We start from the raw sequence: 25,207 nt of genomic DNA on the forward strand, positions 1-25,207 counted from the left end.
ATTATCTTCAGGATGAAAGTGATATTTAAATTAGTTACAGTACACTAAGATGAGTGGGTGAGCCATTACGCAAATTTTAGGTGACATCAATTATGCACAGATATTTATAATAGCAAAACAAATGGAAATAGTACCTTCAGATATCTGGTCTTAGGTAGAAAAGCATAGGATAAACAGTGCATTCATTTGTGACAGACCACTGAATAGGAGATGCTTGGAAAAATAGGGAAGCGTAGTTCTTTATCTCACTAAATCCATGATATCTAAGGCCTCGGGTTGTTAATAAAAATGCAGTATCCGTGAGCCAATTCTGGATTTTCATCTGCTTATTCATACACATGCCGGGGACATGTGCTGCTGTTTAATGTATGTAGGATAATACAGTATCTATGTGCTTGCATCGCAGCCTGTACATTGCAGAGTCTTGCTGCTTTATGTTGTATAAACAGTGAGGAGGTGTGTGACAATAGTACAATATAAAACAGTTCTAAACACCCTTAATATGAAATACCCCCTTTTTTATTCCTGCAACCACAAAAAGTCTCAAAGTAAGGTTCTGACTGTGCTACCGTTCATATACAAATTCACGGAATGTGTTTCCATTGCTTGGCTGTACAGACGCCAAGGCAGTGATATTTTTCTTTTGAAAATTTGGTCCATCTTTTCCAGCATTTTACTGTGCCTTTAGAGAGTTAAGACATTATTTTTTCCAGGCAATATTGTGCAACAGTAGTACAGCAAGATACATCTGAGTCTCAACCATTTTTCACTTGATAATCAGAACATGTGCATTTATCTTGTGATTATGCATGAGCATTATACATGATCCCTGCAAGAACACTGGCATTATCACCAGATTTCATCTCAATGTACAGTCTCACAATGTCACCTCACCACAGCATTTCTCAATCTCAGAAATGAGAAATAACTGAGAAATGTTATTTATGGAAGGTTCATAACTCACAGGACCCGTTAAATGCCTTCATGTCTGATGATCTTGTAGGTGATCCAGTAGAATATGTTGAACAAGAGGAATGCCATGGGAAAAGCCGCTCTGGAGATCGTGTCTATCCTCTTGGCTCTGTCCACAAACCTCTTCTTTATGGTTTCGATGTCTTTTGGGGTTGGTTGAGGATTAGGAGCTAGGGAGGCATTCTTAACAGCTGTGCCATCTTTCGTCGGCAGACACTGGCTCATGCTGTTGCTAGAGAAGTTAAATCGGCCTTCCTGCATATCGTCATCCTGGACAAAGACACATGCGTGTACAGTGTTCACAAGACATACTGTATGTGACTCAGGGGCTTAATTCTGTAACTTGATGATATGACATTCGTCATGGCGTATGATGAAGCACATTGGGCTGTGTCATAACTATAAGTGAACACAAATTAATATCTCCACAACAACATGCCCAAACTGAAATGATAAAATATTTATACATTTGTTCAGTCAAATGATCAGCACTTACAGCTACATTGAGTCTGTCCAAAAAATAAACCGGTCACCACCAGGCAGCCACCTTGTAGGGATTTGAACGCTGACTTACCTTGTGATTCCTTCTCTGCCTTCGCCTCAAACGAAGGAACTCCTTCTGTTGCCTGGAGACAAAATTAACTCCAGCATATTCCAGCAACGCAGCAAACACAAAGAGCAGACACACAGCCATCCAGATGTCAATGGCTTTCACGTAAGAGACCTGTGAACAAAATGGTTTCCTTTTATTAAATATTCCATACTGACAGAAACGATACATGACTCTTATGCGGTATGAATTCTATTTTCTTTCATTTTCTCTGGGGAGTTGTTAACCCATCTAGGCTTTCAATATCAATGTGTCCATATGTATATTGTTTTTGTATTTTATTTTATGATTCGATCCTAGGTAATAGGTATGTAATAGGTATGTGTATAACTATGTCCTTTGTTCCACAACGTGTCTGAGCTGAGCTCTCTGTGTATTTTTCTGTTTTGTCTTTGTCATAAAATGTAAGAATCAATAAAAAGTTTAAAAAAAAACATACTAAACGTGCCTAACCTTGTTAGCAGTACAATACAAAATACCATACGAAACATACAAACATATATAAGTTCGTTCCCCCCCCCCATCCCTTAGGCTCTAAAAACTAAACAAAGTGGTGGAACAAAGCAGTGGGACAATTACAGGTCAAAACAAGTTAAAACATTTTCATATGGAACAGTTTAATGAAAGGAAAAGTCTTCAGCACTATGTAACTTTTTAACAACTATATAGCACACTATGTCCTGCAAAATTATAGTTACATGTTTAAGAAATAACAATCATCCTTTTATTTTCGATTAATTGCGTACATGGATCCCAATGGAAACAAGCCCTAGCCTTTCAGCACCTCAAAGGCCCTTAAAACTATTATATAGTAGATGGCAGGGGGGAATGCTTTGAGGAATATGAGCTACTTTCTGTCAAGAACTTCCTTGCAGGTGATTATTTTGTGTCAGTGTCAGACTTTGCAAGCGCTCGCTTTCAGCAAAGTAACGTCCTGCTGCCTCCTGCAAATTCAAAACAGGTGGTACGCAGTGTTGAGTGATATCCAACGAGCACTTCCAAACTCCAACACTTCCAATCACTGCAAGGAATTTCTTGACTTGATTTTTAAGGGGCACTAGCCCCTTCTATAAACAAAACAGCTTTTGTCCCCACACGTCTCAAGATTTGCCATTGATAATGAAAGGGGAATTCAGGTCAAATGTCTGCTAAATCTTGTCCCCACACGTCTCAATATTTGCCATTGACAATGAACGGAGAAATGACGTCAGAATTCCGCTAAATATGACGTAAATTAAACATCAAAACATTACACGCCATTGACATTGAAAGGAACATTTACGTCATATGTAAACGAGCAAATCAGCTAACCAATCAAAGGCAACAGGCATTCTGTTTGGCCAGTATGAGATGATCCATGATGATGTACGATGAGCGCCCCTCACTTCACACGGGTGTGATTTTTATGAAACAAACACTTTGCAGGATAATTCAAGCTTTTTGTACAGCTGCAATAGAGCACCGAAGTCTGACGTCACTTTCAGTAGAGGGCGTCAGTCCCCAGGTTCATGTATTTGTTTAGTTGCATTGAAATCACCATAGGAGGAGTTTTAGATTTATTCATATAAGAACTGTGTTTGAAAAATAAACATGTCATCCCGGCCGCTTCACTCACATGGATATGAAGAATCAACTGACTGAGAGAAAACGCTAATGTTACTGCTGCTGAATTAGTTAGATTTTCGCTAGAAGCAGACTGTATCATATATGAGTGACTGACTGTTGCAAACGATACAGAGACACCTCCCTGACAATAACGCCGAGACAGCTTGTTTATTTTTGGACCACAACGCTTATAGTAGACGATATTAAGATCACCCCATGTTATTCTCCATAGAGAAACTACTTCCGTGAACCAGGGGAATCGTCGGGATGAGCGAGTTACGTCAGGACTTCGGTGCTCTATGTTGGTGGGTTTGACGTCATTTAATACAATCAGATAGAACTTTTCTGTTTGGATGTTTGGGCTGTCAATGGCAAATTGTGGCAAAAAAAATAGATGCCTCATTGGCCGCTGCAGTTCATTGGAGCGACGTGTCTCCATTGAAGGCAGGAAGTCAAGTGGAAGTGCTGAAGGCATTTGCTGAAGGCACGCTGCTACCCAAGTGAAGTCACTCATGCGACTCCTCCATGTCTTGCATGACTCTCGCTGCCACTCAAGTGACTACTGGCCAATCACAACGCGTATTTTCCGGGACTTCTGTTACGCACGTGGAAGCTTGACAAGCTTCCGTTCATGCTTCCACTACGCTTCACAAGGAATTTCGGGAATAATGTGCCTTCAATTTTGACACGCTCCCCAGAGCCGGAAAAGGCGTCTACCTTTTTATGTCTATGGGCAGAACTGCCAATCAAAGCGAAGACTGGCCAATCACAGCTCGTCCTTGCCGGACATGCTTGCAGAGACTCTTGGGTAATGAAGTCATGATGTTGGCTGTGATGTTATTTGTGTCCAAAGTGGCCACTGATACTGATACCCCAAACTACTGTATGTAGTGCTGCTTTAACTCAAATTAATTAGGCCTGGTTAAACCACCAAACCCATGTCATTGCCTACACTTAAAGTTACTAAGCCTTACTATTAATGAATTAAACCACACCAAACCCATGCATACACACACATACTATTATTATCAAGTGCATAACCTTAACTAAATCAATTGATAATAATGGGTCTCCGGGCTTGACCCCTAATTAATTAAACCAACACCAAACTCATGCCTAAAGTTAACCAGCTGTAGCCATTAAATTTGATTATCCCCTGCCCTGACCAATCACATGACCAGTATCTATGAAGTCACTGCTCTACTGCTACATATTTCCTCAATATATCAGACATCTAAAACCAAATAACCTCTACAGTTATATAACTGCTTAGGCTTTTTAATCTGCCTTTAGTGTATATATAAATGAACTTGCTGTGATTTCTAAATTACTATAATTAGGAGTGGTGTTTTCTAACAAGTATGTTTGTTGAAGCTGACAGTAATATCCATGATTGCAGACATATAGGGCACAGCTGGAAATAATTGGTGCCTTATTTGTTGATGTAATAGACTGGAAACCATAGCTCTAATTTGGACCTTTAGCATTGATTTACATCTCAGTCTCCACTCCACAGTGGTGGAGTTGAAGATGAAGTTGAAAGGAGCACACATGACATTCCTATTCATCAATGGATGACCTGGGCGTCGTCTTCCCTCATGACAGCTGATTTGCATTGGAAGGAAACAACTTAAAGTCAGCTTTTTGAGAACATGCAAGGCATATTGAGCTTTTGTTTACTTGGGAGGCTTTCAAAGCCAGCTGTTTAAATATTTATTATGTCTTTCATGTGGGACTCTGACATGGCAAAGCCCTTGAGTGGTCATATTATGTAGGCCGTTGTGTGGGAGAAGTGATTGATCTGCTATAGCTGATGCACAGTGCCTGTAGTGTACAGGCCAATTTATTATGTGTGAAAATAAGGTACTATAGTAGTGTAAACTATGCACATAAACCGTCAGCATACAAAATGGAGTGTGCTGTGACTAATTACTACATTTAAAAAAAATATATATTTTGTTATGCTCCTCATTTATGCTTTTGTGAGCTGAGGAATTAAATCAACATGGATAGAGGGGGTGCATTTCATGTCTGTGTTGTATCTCTTTCCTTTATACCTGTCACACAATATAACATCATCCTCTGAGAAAAGGCTTTAAATCCATCAATGGCCTGCCACTTTAGCTCCTTTAGCTCCTTAACTACACTAGACCGGTGCCCGGCTGTAGAGGACTGAGTCGGTAACGATGGAAGTTGGAGATCCATGCCCCACCTGGCTATGCAATACCCTTGGTACCCGTGACAGAGTACCTGTCATCTGTCTGTGTCCCTTTTATGCCCACATATGAAGATTTCTGCATCTGTCTCTGTCTCCCTGTGTCCCTTTATTCCTACATATGGAGTTCTATATCAGGCATGTCCAAATATGGAGTTCAGTGTTGTGATGTCAGAACAGACCAGCTCCATATATGGAGCATGGGCATTGGGCAGGGGCCCTGTCTAGAGCCAGGGCAGAGGCCGGGCACCGGGCACCGCACTCCCTGTGGAGGTGTGGAACGCATGTGTCGAATTTGAAGTCGGTGGGGCTAACAGTCCTCGAGATTTGTGCATTTCAGCCGTACGTATACGTACAGACAGACGCACAGAGACATGGTGCATTTATAGATGGTGCATTTATAGATAAGATTTCACCCCAGTGTTTAAATTCTGTGCAGCATGTCCTCATATAGGTCTATTTACCATATCCATTCCATCAGTGTAATAGCGACAGATTATCCATGTCTTGTGACACGGGGGAGAGATCGAGGAGCATTTGATCCGAGAGCCCAGCCTATTAGCCTCACTTTGGCACTGACCCTTCAGGCTGTTGACATGAAGACAGAGAGGTTTACCTTTGGAAGGGAAGATCTGGAGCCGGAGCTCTGGGTTGTCATGGTGAGCACGGTAGTGATGCCCAGTGCCACTCTGGCGGGCGCGGCGTCCATGTTAATCCAGAAGGAGACCCAGGAGAGGATGACGATCAGGAGAGAGGGGATGTACATCTGGATCAGGTAGTAGCCCATTTGACGCTCCAGGCGGAATTTCACCTCAATACAGGTGAATTTACCTGGTGAGTGATTTCAAACAGTGCAATTTTAGCAAGACAATTTGTATTTGTGAAAGGCAAGGACGTATACAAGGATATATAGTATGTGTGTTCTCTGACCAGTGTTGTAATGTTTGGTACAGTAGCCCAGCTCCTTCTCATCCCTCATGAGGAACTGAGGTAATGTGAGTCCGTCTGACACCTGCACAGCATCCTTCTCCATCCACTCGAAGATCAAGTCATTCATGGTGTAACCAACTAAAGACGGCAATGGAGAAATCAAAAACAATTATATCAAAGACATACAGTATATACAATACATTTCAATTTAGCTAAGAACGGTAAGAAAGGCAGCTTACAGCTTTCCAGTTGCATTGTGCATGTTTGGGTATCCATTGGAAAGTTCTTCAGATCCATTGGACAGGACAGAATGAGAGTCAACCTATGACATAACACAGAAATTGAATTGATGTTGATTTTTATTTATTTTATTCAGCACATTTAGATAAACTTGTTTAATGGATTAGGAAATACAGAGTGCTATAGACACCTCGTCATGGCATTTGCATTCTATATCTGCCTCTCATTTCTCCTTTCAGACAGCTTCTGTCACAGCATGTGGGATTCCCTTCAGCAGGTTCCTATCACACTTTCATTACTGGGACTTATTGTTTCTGAGATGCATTGTGGTCTACTGTCTGCTCTACTCGGTCATCATGTGTCACGTGGATGGGGAAAGTGGCTAACCACCTTTCATTTCTTTGCACCGTTGTCTGTGTCTACACCTGGGCCCCGCTCAGCCAGAAACTGATCTTTAAGTGGACTACAAATTGATCTGCTTTATACTGGGGCACAGAAATCGAATGCTGTGTGTGACTGAAATTGCATTGAAATGAAATGAAACATATTTTCATATCTTGTTGCACAGATTTGTCATCAAATGTAGGGGCGATTTCGCTAGATGGGCCCATTGCATCTTTCTGAAGTGAGTATTTTCAATTTTCAATTTACAATTTACAATTTAGGCATTTAGCAGACGCTCTTAATCCAGAACGACTTACATTTAAGCAAGAACAAAAGCATGGGAATACATCACATAAAAGCATTTATCATGAAACATGCGTAAGCTAAGAAAGTAACAGTGGAATATCTCTATAATGAAACTATACATATAAACTATACAATTTACAATTTACAATTTAGGCATTTAGCAGACGCTCTTAATCCAGAGCGACTTACATTTAAGCAAGAACAAAAAGCATGGGAATACATCACATAAAAGCATTTATCATGAAACATGCGTAAGCTAAGAAGGTAACAGTGGAATATCTATATAATGAAACTATACATACACTATACATATAAACTATACATATTTACTACTATGCTATACATATGTACTATGGCGTGCTATGACTATATACAATACAAGTATAGTGCTGTCTACATAACATGCTATAAGTCTGTGTCAAATGCTATCTAAGCCAACAGAAATGCTATCTAAGGGGTTAGGGTAAGTGCTATGGGCCATGATGGAGTCTGAAAAGGTGGGTTTTCAGGCTACGGCGGAAGATTGGGAGTGATGCTGCAGTTCTGACTGCAATGGGAAGTGCATTCCACAGTTTTGGAGCCAGAAGGGAGAAGAGTTTGGGACGTGTGGAGTGTTGTCCCGGCGTTTTTAGTGAGGGTACTTCCAGCTTCCCTGCGTTGGCTGATCTGAGTGCGCGGGAGGGTTTGTAGGGTTCAATCATACTTGCAAGATATGGGGGAGCCATACCTTTGGTTGCTTTGAATGCCAGCATCAGAGTTTTGTATTCTGTGCGGGCAGCGACCGGGAGCCAGTGGAGGGAGCGGAGCAGGGGGGAGACATGTGAGAATTTTGGCTGGTTGAAGACCAGGCGAGCTGCTGCATTTTGGATCAGCTGGAGAGGCTTAAGTGCACATGCTGGTAGGCCAGTAAGGAGGGAGTTACAATAGTCGAGTTTTGACAAGACTGTTGTCTTACTGATACTGTGCAAATACGCTGGTATGGATCATGCTGTATGCCGGCACAGATAGATTTAATAAATTATAGTATAGATTATTATTATTAATCTTTTAAGAATTTTTACATTATTATTATACTATTTAGCTCATATCTCTAGTCACAAACCCCATCTCCCAGAATGCCATTGATCTCTAAGAGCCCTGCAAACATACCGACTATATCGAAGCATGTGGGAGAAAGGAGATTAATTAATGTATCACATGCTTTCACCAAACCCTGTGTTAAGTTAATTCTAAACAACAACAACAACAACAACAACAACAACCACATACCCTCAGGATTAGTTTACCATCTTGCAGTCCTTTGTAAAATCTTTACCACGCATGGGAACTGTATTTGGGAGATATAAATGTGCTCATTCGAGGGACTAGAATCTAGGGACTAGATCAATATTGAATTACATTCACTCAAAGCTGCTTGCTTACTCTGGGTAGATAGTCTTTGATGTCTGCAATGAGTAAGAGCAGTGAGCCAATAGCCTGCTGGGTAAGCAGGCATGGAATCAGAGCTCATAATTATCTATTATCTGCTTCAGCTTTTCTTTTCTCAGATATTTTCTTCTTGAGATTTCAGCCTCAAACTCATGCTGTAACAGTTACGGCATGAGTTGGATGCATGTGGAATTACATCTCCATTACTCTACTCTCCTTTCTGTTAAAGCTGCAATGTGGAAATTATTTTACTGAATAAATTAATATAGTTAATAGAATAGAACTAGCACATTGCAGTTGGGTGGTCTCCCATCTGTTCCATTGAAAAATATAAACCCTGGTGTCAGGTAGGACACCTACTGGTTGACAGGCAGCACTGCCTGAAGCTCATATATTGTGAAATATCTCTCCTTGCTAAGCAGGGATTCCACCTTGAAGAGCTAAGTTTGGTCTCCCATGTGGTTCGAATCCCAGGCAAGGAACATTACAGAAGGAAGAGACATCGCTGACGTCATGGATATGCCATGACACTTTCAAGGGGGGGAAATCTCGCACCGGAAGTTCCATGAATACATGGCAGTGGATGGAGTCAGCTGGACCAGCTCGTTGTCAGTTTTCACTGAAATTTGTTTTGCGTCCATGACGTCACCGTTCAAGATACAGACAAGACATACACAATACACAATACATTACACAAATCACAGAAGCAGACAGGAACAAGAACAATAGAACATATCCTCTTGGTTTACCGATTTTGGTTTAAAAGCAGAACAGACTAGCCGGTGTACAAAAGAGCGACCTGCCATATAATCGGTTCAGGAATATAAAAGAAGACCAACACAAGTTGTTTTCTAATAACTTGCTTTTTGATGTGCACAGTACATCATTTTATTGGCGGATCTAAACAGTGGCAGGTATCGTTTCTGTCTCGGGGGTATCGCAAGATTTGGCTGCCAGACAGGAAGCAGTGGACAGTCTCGGGATACTTGGTACGTTCAGAAACATACTTTTAGATACCTCTATAAAATTACACAGCAGCATCGACAAGCAACACGGTAGACAATAATGTGTTATATGTCTTCTGTTATTTTCCAGAAGCAATTACTTTACAAAGGTAATGTAATGTAATATTATTACTTTTTCTAAGGAGTAATAAGTAAAGTAAACATATTACTCTCCTAAGTAATATTGCCCAACACTGTTCAGAAATAGTGTTTGTTCATGAGCTGGTCACTGGGCTCTCATTGACTCCAATGCATTCCACCGAACTTCCGGGTGTAGTTTGGAATTGCGTGATAGTGAAAATGACAGTGTCTTTACCTTCTTTTTCATATACCTTGATCCCGAGGGCGGGCAAGGACATAAAACTAATGGATTGCGGCTTTAATCTGCAATCCTGTAAAGTCTGTCACGTTTATTATTACCATATCAGCACATTTTTTTTACCTGATACTGTACAGCACAGTCCCGTCCTTGAAGATCCTTAGTAGCTTGTTGTCTGTGGTTACGTCATGGAAGTTGGCGCCCTTCTCATTGGCGAAGAAGAGGTCAGGTTTCCAGATGGAGTCTAACATGGAAGGGTCCAGGTCCAGGGAGAGTTCTGGGTATTTACTGTATGCCAGCCGAGGGTCGTTCCACCCCTGTCGCAGGAATATGTTCACTCTGTAGTCCTACGGAGGTGACAAGTATACATTTACATACTTACACACTTGACTACACTGTAAAAATCTCACTTTTAAGTTAACTCTGAGTGTATAAATGGAACCAAATGGTCCATTTGTATACTCAGAGTTAAATTAGCACTGAGGACTTTGCCTGTGCCCATGGGCTTTGATGTATGAAACATGAATGTCATTATGGTAGGTGAACTACTGTAGTTATCATTGCTATTCTTAGATAATTCTTTATAATTGCAAAACTGCCTTGTGCATTTTCATTTGTATGCGTTACACACTGTATCAGTACATGCCAATGATGCCATAAGCATCATTGTACAATTATTAAGATCAAACATCTCATTACATTACCAGTGCGTGCGTGCGTGCGTGCGTGCGTGCGTGCGTGCGTGCGTGCGTGCGTGCGTGCATGCGTGTTCCAATAAATGTTTGCACATTATCAAAAATAAAAGTATGGGTGATGAGCCGTATATGGGTTTGAAGCAATTCATAGCAAACGAGACCATCATCTAAATCCCCCAAAGTACCTATACAGGCATAATTTATAGTGTTGAAAGGAGGAGGAAAGTTTGAAATACACTGAATGTACAAAAACTTTCTCAGTAGCCAATAATCATTAAGAGCCATGATGGTAGATAGATGATGTGTCCAGTAAGCAATGGTTTACAAAGAAAATCCATTGAAGTTAGTTGCATTATTCAGAAGCCGATTGATTGACTTGACATGATTATGAGATGTCTTCGTATTAGTAGTATTAGTAATATTAGTAGTTCCAAATGTTACAAAGTACAAACCTAAAAGGGGTGTTTTGTCTAAAAGCTGTGGCAGTGCTATGAAAAAGAAGTCTTGTGCAACCAGATTCCATCCCATCGTGATCCAAGCATATTTTATCATCAGAACAACTCATTATGGATTCTTCAGTGGCTTCTGAACAAGCTCAAGTGAAGAATGCCAGGTTTGATGTTGTTTACCCCTTGAGCAGATAGTTGGGTGTCATCGGACATGACACTGATCAATCTGTTTGACACTCAAGACGTACAGACGTAATTGAGTGCTGGCAGTGTTTGTGTGGATTATTAAATCTGCTTTAGGTATCACAGGAGTCATGATTCTCAGTTGTAATACAAGGTTCAGGTATAGCGCCACAAAATGTGGCTATTGGAGCCGCCAATAGACTTCTGGATGATCAAAATCATATAAGTACAATTTGAAATTGGACATGAAACATTTGATTGTGGAAAATGAACTGCATGATTCAGCCTTAACTCTGGATGATCAAAATCATATGAGTACAATTTGAAATTGGACATGAAACATCTGATTGTGTAAAATGAACTGCATGATTCAGCCTTAACTCCAGAGCAGAGAGCAAGGGTGGAAGACATGGATGGCCGAGCTCAGTGGATGCTCAACTCACCATGGTAGTTTCTGCTATAGAACCAAAGCTGTTGATAAATATGTTGCAGGTAACATTAACGGGTGGACCTGCAAGTTGAGGGACAGATAACATAACAAATGATCAAGGGCAAGAATCGATCAGAAAAGACTGGATGACTCACCATAGTTGTCTCTGTGACAGAGCCGAAACTGTTGATAAAAATATTGCATGTAACGTTTACTGGGGGACCTGCAAAATGGAATAAAATGACATGACACGGGGAAAAAGCCAAGCATTCTTACTTCCATATCTCTAGTACGAACTGTGTCTGGGTAGGTGGTGAAAGGAATAATGTTCTGCTGGGTTCAACTTGCTGCTTCATACTGCATAGTGTTTTTCCTGAAAATACTGCTTTAAGAAGCAGTATCTTTCATGAAGGCACCAAACATGCATGGTAATACTTAGTTTTATTTCACCAGGTGCAGAGTGATATGACCACACCCATGTCCCTGTCTTTGAACAGAAAAACAAAGTCAGATGTTATCTGGATGCAATTATTAAATGGTATCGTTAATAAAGCATATAGTGTAACAGACTTTTTCTGGTTATAGTTAAGACCGTTGAATCCAGATAAAATGTAAAAAATAATCTTTCTGACAGACGTCAATGATATACATTTTCATGGCTTCATCTAGTTAATTTAAAGAAAACTTTCTGCAATTTTAAATATCATATTGCTCCCTCCGAGGCACACAAAGATGAGTGTGCACATAAAGCATGAATGGCAATGTTAAACAAATTGTACCCATATCAAATCGTAAAACTTGAGTCTTGAGTTTAAAAAATAAAGCTTTCTCTCGAATCTCTCATACCGCAGTGTCATTTTTACTCCAGACAATCCAGTCCTCTGAAGTGAAATCTTGTGCTAAGACATGACAGTTTATACCATTTAAAGCCACAGCAAAAAAATCTCTATTTGTAAAGTGACGTAAGCATACAGCCCTCCCCTGCACTTATCAATATTGCATGAAACTTCATGGTATTAACATTTGCTTCGGTTTTGTCGCCAGGCCATTTAACAGTAGTAGCATAAAATGCTGGTTTCTCCTCACAACAAACTCAGCAAGTAAATCTAGGTCAGGCTTACAGTTCAACACTTCAAGTGCGACTAATGACTTCTGAACCAAAATATATATATACAGTATACATATATGTGGCTGTGTGTGTGTGTGTGTGTGTGTGTGTGTGTGTGTGTGTGTGTGTGTGTGTGTGTCCGTCTGTCTGTCTGTCTGTCTGTCTGTCTGTCTGTCTGTCTGTCTGTCTGTCTGTCTGTCTGTCTGTCTGTCTGTCTGTCTGTCTGTCTGTCTGTCTGTCTGTCTGTCTATCCGTCCGTCTGTTTGTCTGTCTGTCTGTGTCGAGTGAGCAAGCAAGCATGTGTATAACGAAGATAAAGCAGAGAGAGATAGTGAAACAGGATTATAGGAGCTCTTAACTCTTGGAGAATAGCTATTAAAACAGCAACACTACTAAAATCGTGTATTGTGCCTGTTTTTATAATCCACATCTTCTCCTCTTTGCTGGCTAGAAACATTTGTTGCTGTAACATCTTTTGCTGAAAATAACAGCTAGCTTATAAAACATGCCTTCCTCTCACAGAAATTCAGTCACTATAAGATTGTGTTTTATAGCCTATAAGAATATCTGGAATGTCTGTTTTTGTTTCACAGCCGAGTTCTGCTGATCAATCACTGTATCTGTCCCCCACAATCCTTCTCCCTGTTATGTCCCAGTACTCTTACATCCACAATCCCAGCCCATCTGACCTATATAGTGTCAGATGGTGGGCTTGTAGAGTAGGTGGGCTTGAGCCGGGCCTGGGTCCCCATTCTACTCCCCCTCCTTACTCAGCTCCATTCCAATGACAGATGTTGTGTCTTTCCTCAGCATCACAACACAGGAAGCCAGGAGCCTACAGCTTAGCCGGGGGGACCCCATCCATCATTTTGCCTGTCATTTGGAAGCCTTGTCTGCTGCTAGTGCTAATCTGCACATGTAGTTCATTGTGTTGTTTTGATGTCTTCTTTCACGGTTTCAAAATTGATTTATTTTTTGGGGGGGTGGTGGAGGGTGTCTATCTGACATTGAAAGGGAAAACCCTATATATATGTGGATGTGTTAAATGTCATAATAACCTGTTGTTGCCAGTTGCCACACTATTTTTGACGGTTTAGATTGTGTAGATTGTCCATACATTCTGAGAATGGTTGGGATGATTATGTTATTACCTTCTATGCTGATTAGCAACGATTTTATAATCATATGACTGGGAGCCTTCTGCCATTTACTAGTCAAAAAACAATTATTTTGAAGATGTATTGACAACTCGAGTCCATAATTATTTTTGCTTATAGAAAATAATTATTTGAAAAACAAACCTTTGAAAAACGGTCTTATTCGTGCGTCATAACCAGATGTTCGACCCATTAGTGAATCCAGAAAGTCTGATGGAGACTGGTTTACGGGTCTGGAGGACTCGTTGGCATCCACAACCCTGAAATAAAATGAACCGATCAGGCACGATCAATAGTAATGGCGTAATATGACAATGTCGCCCTCGCGCGATGTAGCCCACCTACACCCACAGTTCAAACGAGTAAAGGCTCAGGCTCAGTATAGGATAGCTGTCACGATGTTTACAGCTATACTGAGAGCATTAGCCTACACACTTGCTTACTACTCTGGGTAATGGACACATATACTTTGGAAAACTACAACACGCGTTAAACGCATGTACTCTCCAAAGTCTCCATTTTATTATCCATAAGAAAACACCAGACAAAATGATTAGGTATGCATATAGGCTACATATTGCATACTGTAGGTCTACTACAAGATGCTATACTTTAGTCAAATTCGTGCAATTTAGCCTATGGCGTAGTAAGATATTTTCAAACTTGGAACAGTTTTTTTATTTTAGGTTATAAGAAATCTGAATGTAAAGTGGTATAAAAAACCCACCTGAAGTTGTTGGTCTCCATAAAACATACAAATAAAGCTGTCAAGACTCCTATAAAGGACCGATTCATTCCTCTTGGTTTTCTCATGTGTTCACTTTTTTATTTCTTCCTTATATTTACGTTGGTCAAACACATAATCCAAACAGGAATGTCGCTTTCTTCCTCACCAAATGAGTGTTTGGGTATCCTCGTGTCATACAAAATCCACATTCCAGTATGTAGCAAAGGATCATAGTTTAGTTTCATGAAACTCTGATTCCTAAACGCAGCTTTCTTGAGAAAATGTGAAGAAACATCAATTGTGCGGGTCGAAATGCTCAATCTTCAAAATGCATCATTGATGGAGCTTCTGCTTGGCGTTCGATGTAAAGGTTGGTTCTGTTAAGAGACAGTTGTTGAGCTGTGTCATTGGTCACGAAGTGAAGACTTGCTCAGGTAAGCGAACCATCCTCTGTTGAGGAATGGGAGTGGAATGCTCTTTTTTCCATTTCAGCACTTGGACAGCTCCTGGTTCTTTTACGCGCAAGCGCAACGCTTAAAACTGGAGGACGTGAGTCGATTTTCAATAAGTCCGATACACGAGGAGGACAATCCGTTCCAAACACTTCAAACTTTGTTTCCTAATAATGTGAACTAAAATGTCTATATAGCATACGCTTTATGTGGCCGAGCTTTGCACTGACTAGTCTACTATGTGCTGATTCGGAAACTCCCAGTGCGCGCAGCTGCGCGTCATGGAATAATCATCTGTTTCGAGGGTTGTTCGAGGCTTCAAAAATGCCTTTTCACACTTCACAAGTTAATGTATGTTGTAAGCGATGTACCATAATCGAAGCATGTGCCTTGCATTGAAGAGAATGCAAGCTTGTATTGCAACCCCACACACATGTGAATTGTGAACTCCAATTGCATGCCTTTATAATAATGGGCAATTGTGAAGTTTGGTCTATAGTGCAATTTATGTGGATGAAAAAGAATATATATATATTTTTTGCAAACAACTGTATAGCAAAGATTATAAGGTTGGTTTTCAAATGAGTTATTCCACTTATTCTGAGTCAGTTTAGCTGCATATGTCCAGCTTTGAGGGTTTGTTCAAACATTGAATGCCATTGACAATGAATGGCCAGCTTTGAGTGTTTGTGTAAACACAAACATTGTGTAAACGCTAGACATTGAAGGCAATGAAAGGTGAGGACGCAATTTGTGATTGGCCGGAATGAGATGATTTATGATGATAAAAGCGCCCCTCACTTCACATGGGTGTGATTTTTATTCACACCCTTTGTTTGGAACAAGCTCATCCTCCCTCAGATATGAATAGTGTAAACAAATGACAACACCAGCAAGAAGCTGCCGGGAATGTATTTGGTACCCTGGTTGCCCTGGAAACAGATTTCGAGGCACATCATTGGAGATGCTAAAAGGTTGGACTCCCAGAGTGAGACGGTGGAGACTGACAGACACAAACACAGACAGTGAGACATTAGGGAGGAGGGGGGCTTTTACAGGGGCCCTCTTTGTCAAAGGAGGGCAACTGGGTAACAATAGAGAAGTTCAGCATGCTGCCACACATATTTGGCAGTCGTCGAAAAATATTCGGTTGTGAAATATATTTGTGAAACGTATTTGTTTTAGGTTGTGAAATTCTGGACAATATAGGCTAACTGACCTGGCTGTGTAAAGCCTGTGTGTGGGCTGAAAGTGTCTCATCGACCAGAGGCGTGAATGACTCATTCCACATGAACACACATGCAGGCATGTGTTGCGGAGGGAACAGCAAGTCTTTCATTCACACCAAGCCAACCATAGGCATTATGTTGTGAGATTACTCCCAGCGCATCATATGGCTGAATACTGTGACACGCTCTGGGCTATGTTACACTTCAGTCTGACAGGTTCTCCAGACCAGCTGACATAATTAAGACATGGGCTGTCCCCGTCTAAGGAGGACATAATCTAAGAGTACTGATCCGGCCACCCCCACGCCTCACCCCCGTTATGATATTACTGGAATTATAACCTGTCACATTTGATCTCATGGTAGATGTTTGGCTTGATCTGGTGTGGGCCTTAGAACATGATGTGAGACCTCTGGGGTCATGGGTTGCCTGCGTTGTTCCCTAAATGCTGAATGCATTATGCTACATACATCATCACCAATATGCAAATATTTGGCAGTATTTCTTGTATTTTTATTTTTCATTAATTTTTATGGAGACCCATTAATTACCTTTATGTCACAATTCATCATATAATAATATATTCAGACTCTGTTTTGGGCACAATATGAACTTAAACTATATGTGTGTCTTTTATCCCTGCAGAGGGTTGATCCAAGACAAAAGATTATAATTCTGCATATTTTATGGAGTATGGAGTTCAATCAAATCTGTTTTGGCAAGGATGAAGATTCTACTCAGCCCTCGAGTGATTTACTTTTCATCTCAAAAGACAGCTGCAGTTGTCTGGTCTTTGGACGCCTGGGCGGTACGACAACCAACCTAGGTTTCAACTGGCCATTAGTCTCCATAAGAAAAGACCTCGTGGCCAGGTGGGTCACATAATTAGAGAAGGAAAGTCAATTCTCGATGTCACCAAGAGACGTGTAGCTTATCCCTCTTTGAGAAAGGAAGAATAAAACGGAATAATCCCTTTGACAAGAGCTGTCTGTTTCATTCATCGAGCAGTTTCCACTGCCATTAAAAGTAGAAGCTCAAGACAAGGCAAGGCGCTGTTTTAGAGCTGCCCACATACAGCTAAGACTGGCTGCTATTGCCTGCGAGTCTTCAGGGAATTAAGGGTTTTATATCATCTGGTTTATAGTGCGATCCACAAAGAGCCTCTGTTGTCTAAATGGATCAATTTATAACCTTCAAACACAAACAAAAGGTTTCAAGTTTTTTAATCAGTTCAATGGAATATTTTCCTATATGATATGATCACTAATAATGATATGATATATCATTGATAATGATATTATATTGATGTTGTTTTATAGTTAAGTTGTTATTTGATTGGGTCTACTGTATGTACGTATCAAGTGGGGAAAGAGGCAGTAGAAGGCATGTCCATGGTGTCCATGCAGAGAAGACTTATTGAAGAGAATGTGTTTTAAAGCCATAGCCATGCTGAAAGCCTCTCATCGACCCCTTTCGATAACCAGAGAGGTCTGCATGCGCTTGGTGGAGAGGACACTTCACCTGGAAACAACAAGCAGGCTTCAGCTATACCCTGATGTTCGTGTGCACTGGACTGGAGAGAATCAAACATGGAGCAGGATCCATTGCAGCATTGATTCCTTGTATCTTTATCCCACTTAATGACTTTTCCACTCTATAATTCACCTCATGGATAACATCCAATTCCAATGCATACTATCAGAATGGGGGAAGGAAAGTGACTTGTGAGTGCAGTGAAGTTGAGATGTCGTAACCCTGCAGGTGCAACATAGAGAAAATAATGTAAAGGATGTAATCTGATGACTGAACCCCTGTGTAGAGAGGAAGGATTTGTGAATTCTTAAACACACAACAATCCATGCAATTATCATAATCCTCCCCCTCCACACAACAAAATCACGCTATTTTGAGAGTCCTATAGACTAGAGGGTATGCGCATGCTTAAAGTGAACGGCACATTGAGTGTCAAATCGAGTGGCAAAGCAACATGCAAAGTGAGTTTAACATTGTTTAACGTTGTTTAATGCAATCAGTTAGGACTTTTCTGTTTGGATGCATGGGCTGTCAAGGCGAGAAAGTATTTTTTTTCCACTCAGTAGACATTCCTGTGTAACTTCCGGGTTTGATGATGATGTCACGCGCATACCCTCTATCCCAGAAGGCCACAGGAGAATGATAAATGCAAATACATAAGCACACATACAGTTTCGTGGGCTGAGCATGGACATAAGGCCAGGGAAAGACGGTACTGGATGAATATGACATAGTCAAAGGCTTTGGTGCCATGGGTTATTCACCAGCCTCGAAGCCTGGGAGGTCGCTGCTCCTCGGGTCATCTCATCCCTAAAGGACAGGTGAAGAGGAGAGCGGTGGTCTTCACTGGAACTTGCCTGTCAATCATAGCTCTCTTCCATCAGTGGGAACAGCCGGATAGTCACTGAGCCTTTCTCCACCAGTGAGCACTGAGACCTCATTGATTCCCCCCTACTCCCCAAGTCTGGAGTCTCATACATGCTCCATACAGTCTCTCTGTCTTTATAGGCCACTACTGTCTTATGATGAAGTATAAATCATAGTTTCAATCTGTGCACAGTGAAATGGCTGCATTTGATGATATCAGATATGGCGCTTGTTCAGACTGTTCAATATATTCATGTTGAATAACAAGTGAATAACAAATAACACCTCTTTATATGAATCAGTTGCCACAGCTTACTGTTGTAGTGACTAGTGACGCCATCACATCTTCTGATAGGGCTGCATGTCCTGTTGCTTCTTCGGCCGCGTATCGCGCAATTTCTGTGCAGTCACCCAGACCTAAACAATACACATACTCTTTTCCCTGGCCGGTTTCTGCTCAACATTGACACTGACTCACAATTTATCTATTTCTGGCTGGCAGGCTTGTCTCACTGAGCAATGGCACTGGAGCTGCAGCTGTCAAAGAGATGAAAGAATAGATTGAAGATTGAACACAATTCCAATTGCTTAACTTGTTTACATCAGTTTTCCCCTCAGTGGAGCTTAGCCGTATGTTATAGGACCAATTACCCATAAGAAGGACAGTGACAGAGAGGCGACATTTTATTCCCCTGCTTTTTAAGATATTTATAGCAAAACTAATCCTTCATAATGCAGCATCTTGTGTTGAATATTAATGTGTGTTGATATTCCAACCTAATGCAACCTCATAATTCTCAACTCTGGTTGGAAAATCACTATATGAACGTTGCTAGCTGATGCAGCCGAACAGGTCTGTGAGAAGGTAACAGGGAAACTTCCTCCCTTCATAACAGGTCTGTGAGAAGGTAACAGGGAAACTTCCTCCCTTCATAACAGGTCTGTGAGAAGGTAACAGGGAAACTTCCTCCCTTTATAACAGGTCTGTGAGAAGGTAACAGGGAAACTTCCTCCCTTTATAACAGGTCTGTGAGAAGGTAACAGGGAAACTTCCTCCCTTTATAACAGGTCTGTGAGAAGGTAACAGGGAAACTTCCTCCCTTCATAACGGCTGTCATTTTTATACAGGAGAAGTGGGTCATAAAAACGACTGAGTATGTATCCTAAGTAGGCTATACTGATTAAGGCACACCGTAAACAGAGAAAATAGAACATGATGCGCTTGCACAAAACACGCTTTCATAAAAGTGATTAGCATGCACACTGTCAAATATGTGAACATATCTAAAGATGACTGACTGTCACCCGCTGAACATGACCGCATACAGATATTCCGATTATGCATTGTGCATATAGACCCATGTGCATCAATTTATCTACAAATATATGAATAGATGTTATAAAACATGCTGTTGTTGTAATGTTATAATAATACATGAACAGTTGACATTTAAACAAAATGAAATGAAATGTCGTTATTGCCGTCATTTTGTCCGTGCCTCTGTGTGGTGTTGTTGTTATAAACAATAATGTATGTTTTGTAATTAACTGTTACCGCCACCTCCTCCTTTGAAACATGATAATTAATTTAAGGTGGATGTGAAAAGCTTAGTCTGGCTGCTGTGTAATGAATTTTGCTCGCTTTTGCATGCTGCGTTTTCCTCTTTCGCTCTAGGGACACATTGCACAATGTGATGTGTTTTTCTTACTGGTTTATTGACGATCAAAGGTCAAGGCTTGGACATGGACGAAACTGTGAAATTGCCTAATACTTAGGAAAAAAAGGAAAAAAAAAGAATAGGCCTGCTAATATGAGAAATTGTTTAATGTGTTTTGGAATGGACAAGACTATCGTCTGGTAGCATTGGAACCAATAAACACACAGAAAAGGTTGTTGTTTTAACCCCCTTTTAACCCTTGCACTATGTGTATGAAAGGAAATGCAATTAATCAATGCACCATTGTATTTACCTGTATGGAAGTAGATAACATAGAATGTTGGAAACTAGGCGCAACTGGGTGCTACATTTTAGGTGCTGCTTAAAATAGGTGAGCTTGCGAGCCTCCCGCAACGTCAATTAATGAAAATAAGATTGAAGAAGAAAAAAAAACGCCATCTAACCTTAACCCTTATGAATAGATCTTTTCAATCCAGAGGCGGTGTCAGAATGTTACAGTAGCTGACCCGTGGATATACGGCTTACATGTGTGTGGGTGTGTAAGATGACCCAGTGATGTGGTTTGGTCAGTGATTTTTGACAGCTCATTGGCAACCTCGGTCCCTGTGGAGCCGTCCGTCCTTATTAAAGCAGAGTTTCCCCGCATCCCCTTCACAGGCCCGTGACCAGCCTGTGGTCAGTGCATATGAATAATGGAATAACATCTATTTATTACACACTTTTCTTTCATTTGGCTACTATGGTATCTTATACTACAACTAAAAATGTACCTCACATGACCTTGTGAAGGCATATTCCTTCAGCTATATGACATGTGTCTGACGAATGTTTCAGTGTGGTGCGCATTCTTACTGTAAGTTCCACATAATGTTTTGCATTCTTATATTTCCCTAACATGACAAGAAAATGTCCAATTTAAAATTTACAATGATGAATGCTATCTAATCAGTGAGTACTGTCACATCCCTCTTAAAGACACATTTTATAATTGCCTCTTTCGTAGTTTGCATGCACACTTGCACAGCATGAAATGTACACAATGATTAATTAAAAGGGTTATTATAATGCTCACAAATTTAGATGAGGACTATAGAAAAGAGGAATGACGCCACAGTCAAAATGCATCACTTTAGTGCCTTAAAATCAGAAACTGTTCATATTATCTTATACCTTTGAGTCAAAACTACAATCCTGTCCTACATAACTTGAGCTTAAAGAGGTCATTAATGGACATCAAAACCAAACTGCCAGGTTGAAAAAAGATGTGCATTTGGGAAGGAATCACAACAATTATAATGATAATGGGTCATATGGTAGAATTACTGGCAAAAGGAACCTATATGTACTATGTAGGCCAGTCAATCTAAGCTAAAAAGGGGGGTAAATTCAGCCATATACAGTAGCCACTTGCCACATTTGTGAAGACTATGGCTGTTTTTTTTGTGTTTTTCGTGCAAAATTAATGCTTGCAATCAGAATCATGAATGACCCCTAGTTTGACATGTCACATGCTACTTAAAGCATCTAACTATAAATGCACCAAGTCTCTGTGTGTACGTCTGGAATAATCCAGGAACCTCAAAAACAGTTCGCCCCACCGACTTCAAATTCGACACACGCGTTCCACCACCCCACCACAGGGGGTGCAATGCCCGGTGTCGAGTCGGCCCCTGCCCATGGTTCATGTATGGAGCTGGTCTGACCTCACAACACTCCATGTTTGGGCATGCCTGACACAAGTCTCTGTCTGTGTGTGTGTGTGTGTGTGCGTGTACTGTTGTAATCCACGTAACTCGTAACCTTTCGCCCCATCAACTTCAAATTCGACACACGCGGTCCACACCACCACAGGGAGTGCAGTGCCCGGTGTCGATTCGGTCGGATACACGGTTGTCCAGAACCGCCCCAAAAAGAGCCCAGGCTCTGGACCGAGTCCCTGCGACCAGGCATGCCTGACACAGAACTCATTAGGAATAAAGGTACACAGAGTGACAGATACAGAAATCTCCTGTTCTGACATCACAATGTCTGACAAAGAACTCCAGAACTCCATTTATGGGCATGAAAAGAAATTTGACACACATGTTCCACATTCGACACAGTGCTGTGCCCGCGGGCACAGTGCCCACGGGCACTGTCCCCTATAGTAATTCAAATTTGAAATGTTTGCCTTATATAGGTTTTCAATGTTCAACCTCTGAATTTACCATGATCCACAATTTATATAATAATCAATTTTTAATATGTTATTTGTTTCCATGTTTTGCCATTGTGCCAATTAAATCCACATTATTAGAGAAGAATGAGAAGTAATGAATAGTTAGTTAGCCTTTCTAATTATACAATTTGAGCTTCATACTGGAAGTATTAAAACAATTAAAAAATGTATTAGCTTTCTAAATTGTACTCACCAGCTCACATGCGCACACATTCAACAGCTCTCTGACAAAATCATGGGCAGAGAATGAAAAGAACACACACACACACACACACACACACACACACACACACACACACACACACAGACAGCAGACAAAGAAAATGAAAAAATACATTATTTTTGCAACACCACATTTGGTATGTTTATAGTGTAATTGAGAAAAATATGGGGGCAACCATGTTGATATCTATGAATATATGAAAAAATAAGCTTACCTCGTTATTTTTTAACGAGGTAAGAAATACAATGCTTTTTTTGCCTGCTTTAATTTTGATTCCACCTGTTACAATGTCCCATGGTTGCACGACACTCACCAAGTCTACCGTTATCACTTTGGAAGCATTTTTAGAACACCACAGGGCAGTAAACACAGTTTCCATGGAAACATCACCGAGACACACACATTGATAAGCGGATTGGTGCAGCTGCACTTCTCCGATGACGAATGAAACCTCAAAAGCTGAGAGGGTTTCAGCCGGCGAACGCAATTAAAAACTGCCAATGAATTCTGGGAGCACCATCCACCCATATAGAGGAATCTGTTTGATTTTTCATTATGAAGCAGATAATAAACAGCTATTATGTGGCCGGTTTTGCCCAAAAGCCCTCTTGCTCGTTCACCCACCTGCTTGCCTCCCAGCTAGTGTACATTTATTTGAGGAACTTACTCTGTACTTAAGTACCTTTTTGGAGTATCTGTACTCTATGTGAGTATTTGTATTTTTGGATACTTTCACTCCGTGAAAATAGCTGATCTAATTTAAGTATACTCCAGTACTTTACCTCAAGTACAAATTTGACAGAGCAACTGTCAGTTGAGTAATATTTGACCATTTGCAGTTGAGTAATATTTGACCAAGAGTATATACGACTCAAGTACTGGCGTTGAGTTCTTTGTCCACCCAGTCGAGTGCCTGCCTGTCGGTCTCACAGCAGTCTGAGCACCAAATTCCAATTAGTTTTTACTTTAGAAATTGATGTATTGACTTGCCGCAGCTGCTCTCGTCAATTAGGGGAAGAATAATCAGATACAGTTTAATTTGGCAAAAATCAATAGTAGCAGGTGAAAGAGAGACAAACCTTAGATGTTTTGCTCTGCCTTACAGAACCACATACATTACATTACACTAGCCTGGGCACCATTTCATTTAGGGTATATGATCCTGTCGGGAGCGGATGATATCGTTACGTCATGTTGTAGTATTGTTTTGTAGTCGACAGGCAGGAACAACAGGCGGCAACTTCCTTTTCCCTCAAACCAATTTTTCTCAATAAAAGCTACAGGCTACGAGAGCTTTTATTGAGGGAAAAGGAAGGAACCTTCCTTTTCCCTCAATAAAGTTGTCGCCTGTTGTTCCTGCCTGTCGACTACAAAACAATACTACAACATGACGTAACGATATCATCCGCTCCCGACAGGATCATAGGCCTACGGACTTTTGAAACAGAGACCAGGCTTTCCTCCGAGGTGGTGGAAAGCCTGGTGAGGCGAGGTTACATACATACATAGAGTATTAAAAGGATAGAGACTGATCTGTCACGAAGCTCCGCCCCCTACGCTATTCATGTCAGTGGAAGTTGCTCAGTGGCGTACCCGGAAGGACCGTCTACTTCCGCCTTTTTTTGATTTAGGCACCAGATTTTGGTGCCCAAATCTAGGCCCAAATGCGGAAGTGCAACCGAGCGCTCAATGTTAAAGCCCAGCTGCACAGGGTTTCCCGGCCATGAATCCACGGGTCCGCCTGCAATCCTTCCTCTTACCACTAGGGCCCAGTGCTTCAACGTTGGAGCGCCTCACTGGCCCCTTGCATACCATGTCATTGAAGCGTTTGCAGTCTACTCTCTAGTCATGATGCTGTGGGGGGAAGGAGAGCGGGCTTAGTATACCATTGGCCGTGGGGCTTAGTGTCCCATTGGCCGTATAGGGATAATGTACCATTGGCTTAGAGGCCAGCCAATCATGAAAATCTCACCACAAGACCACGTGACTAGACTAGAAAGTCAGATCATTGATCAGCTCTGCAAGCTGATAAAAATGTACTAATTGAAAAATAAATAAGTAAGGGGGCACGGTGGCACAGTCGGTAGTACTGTCGCCTCACAGCTAGAAGGTCCTGGGTTGGATTCCCACTGGGGGCACTGTGGGCACTGGGGGCGTGTTCTCTCCTCCGCGTCATCAGTGCCCATACCCGAGGCGGGGTTGGCGAAAGGGCCTTTCTGTGTGGAGTTTGCATGTTCTCCCCGT

At 41.2% G+C, this 25,207-nt stretch overlaps 1 protein-coding gene across 1 annotated transcript; it reads right to left on the minus strand.

Moving 5' to 3' along the window:
- Positions 1-972: 972 nt before the first annotated feature.
- glra2 (glycine receptor, alpha 2) lies at positions 973-14,848 on the minus strand (the record flags this gene model as incomplete). Its single annotated transcript, XM_083776705.1, has 9 exons — positions 973-1,242; positions 1,547-1,696; positions 6,019-6,233; positions 6,333-6,470; positions 6,572-6,654; positions 10,137-10,360; positions 11,784-11,851; positions 14,180-14,295; positions 14,763-14,848. 9 exons carry the CDS (start codon positions 14,846-14,848, stop codon positions 973-975), a joined length of 1,350 nt encoding a protein of 449 aa, XP_083632831.1.
- Positions 14,849-25,207: the final 10,359 nt, after the last annotated feature.

This window comes from Protomyctophum parallelum (genome assembly GCF_964188405.1).
Source record: "Protomyctophum parallelum genome assembly, chromosome: 11".
NCBI classification, from domain to species: Eukaryota; Metazoa; Chordata; class Actinopteri; order Myctophiformes; family Myctophidae; genus Protomyctophum; species Protomyctophum parallelum.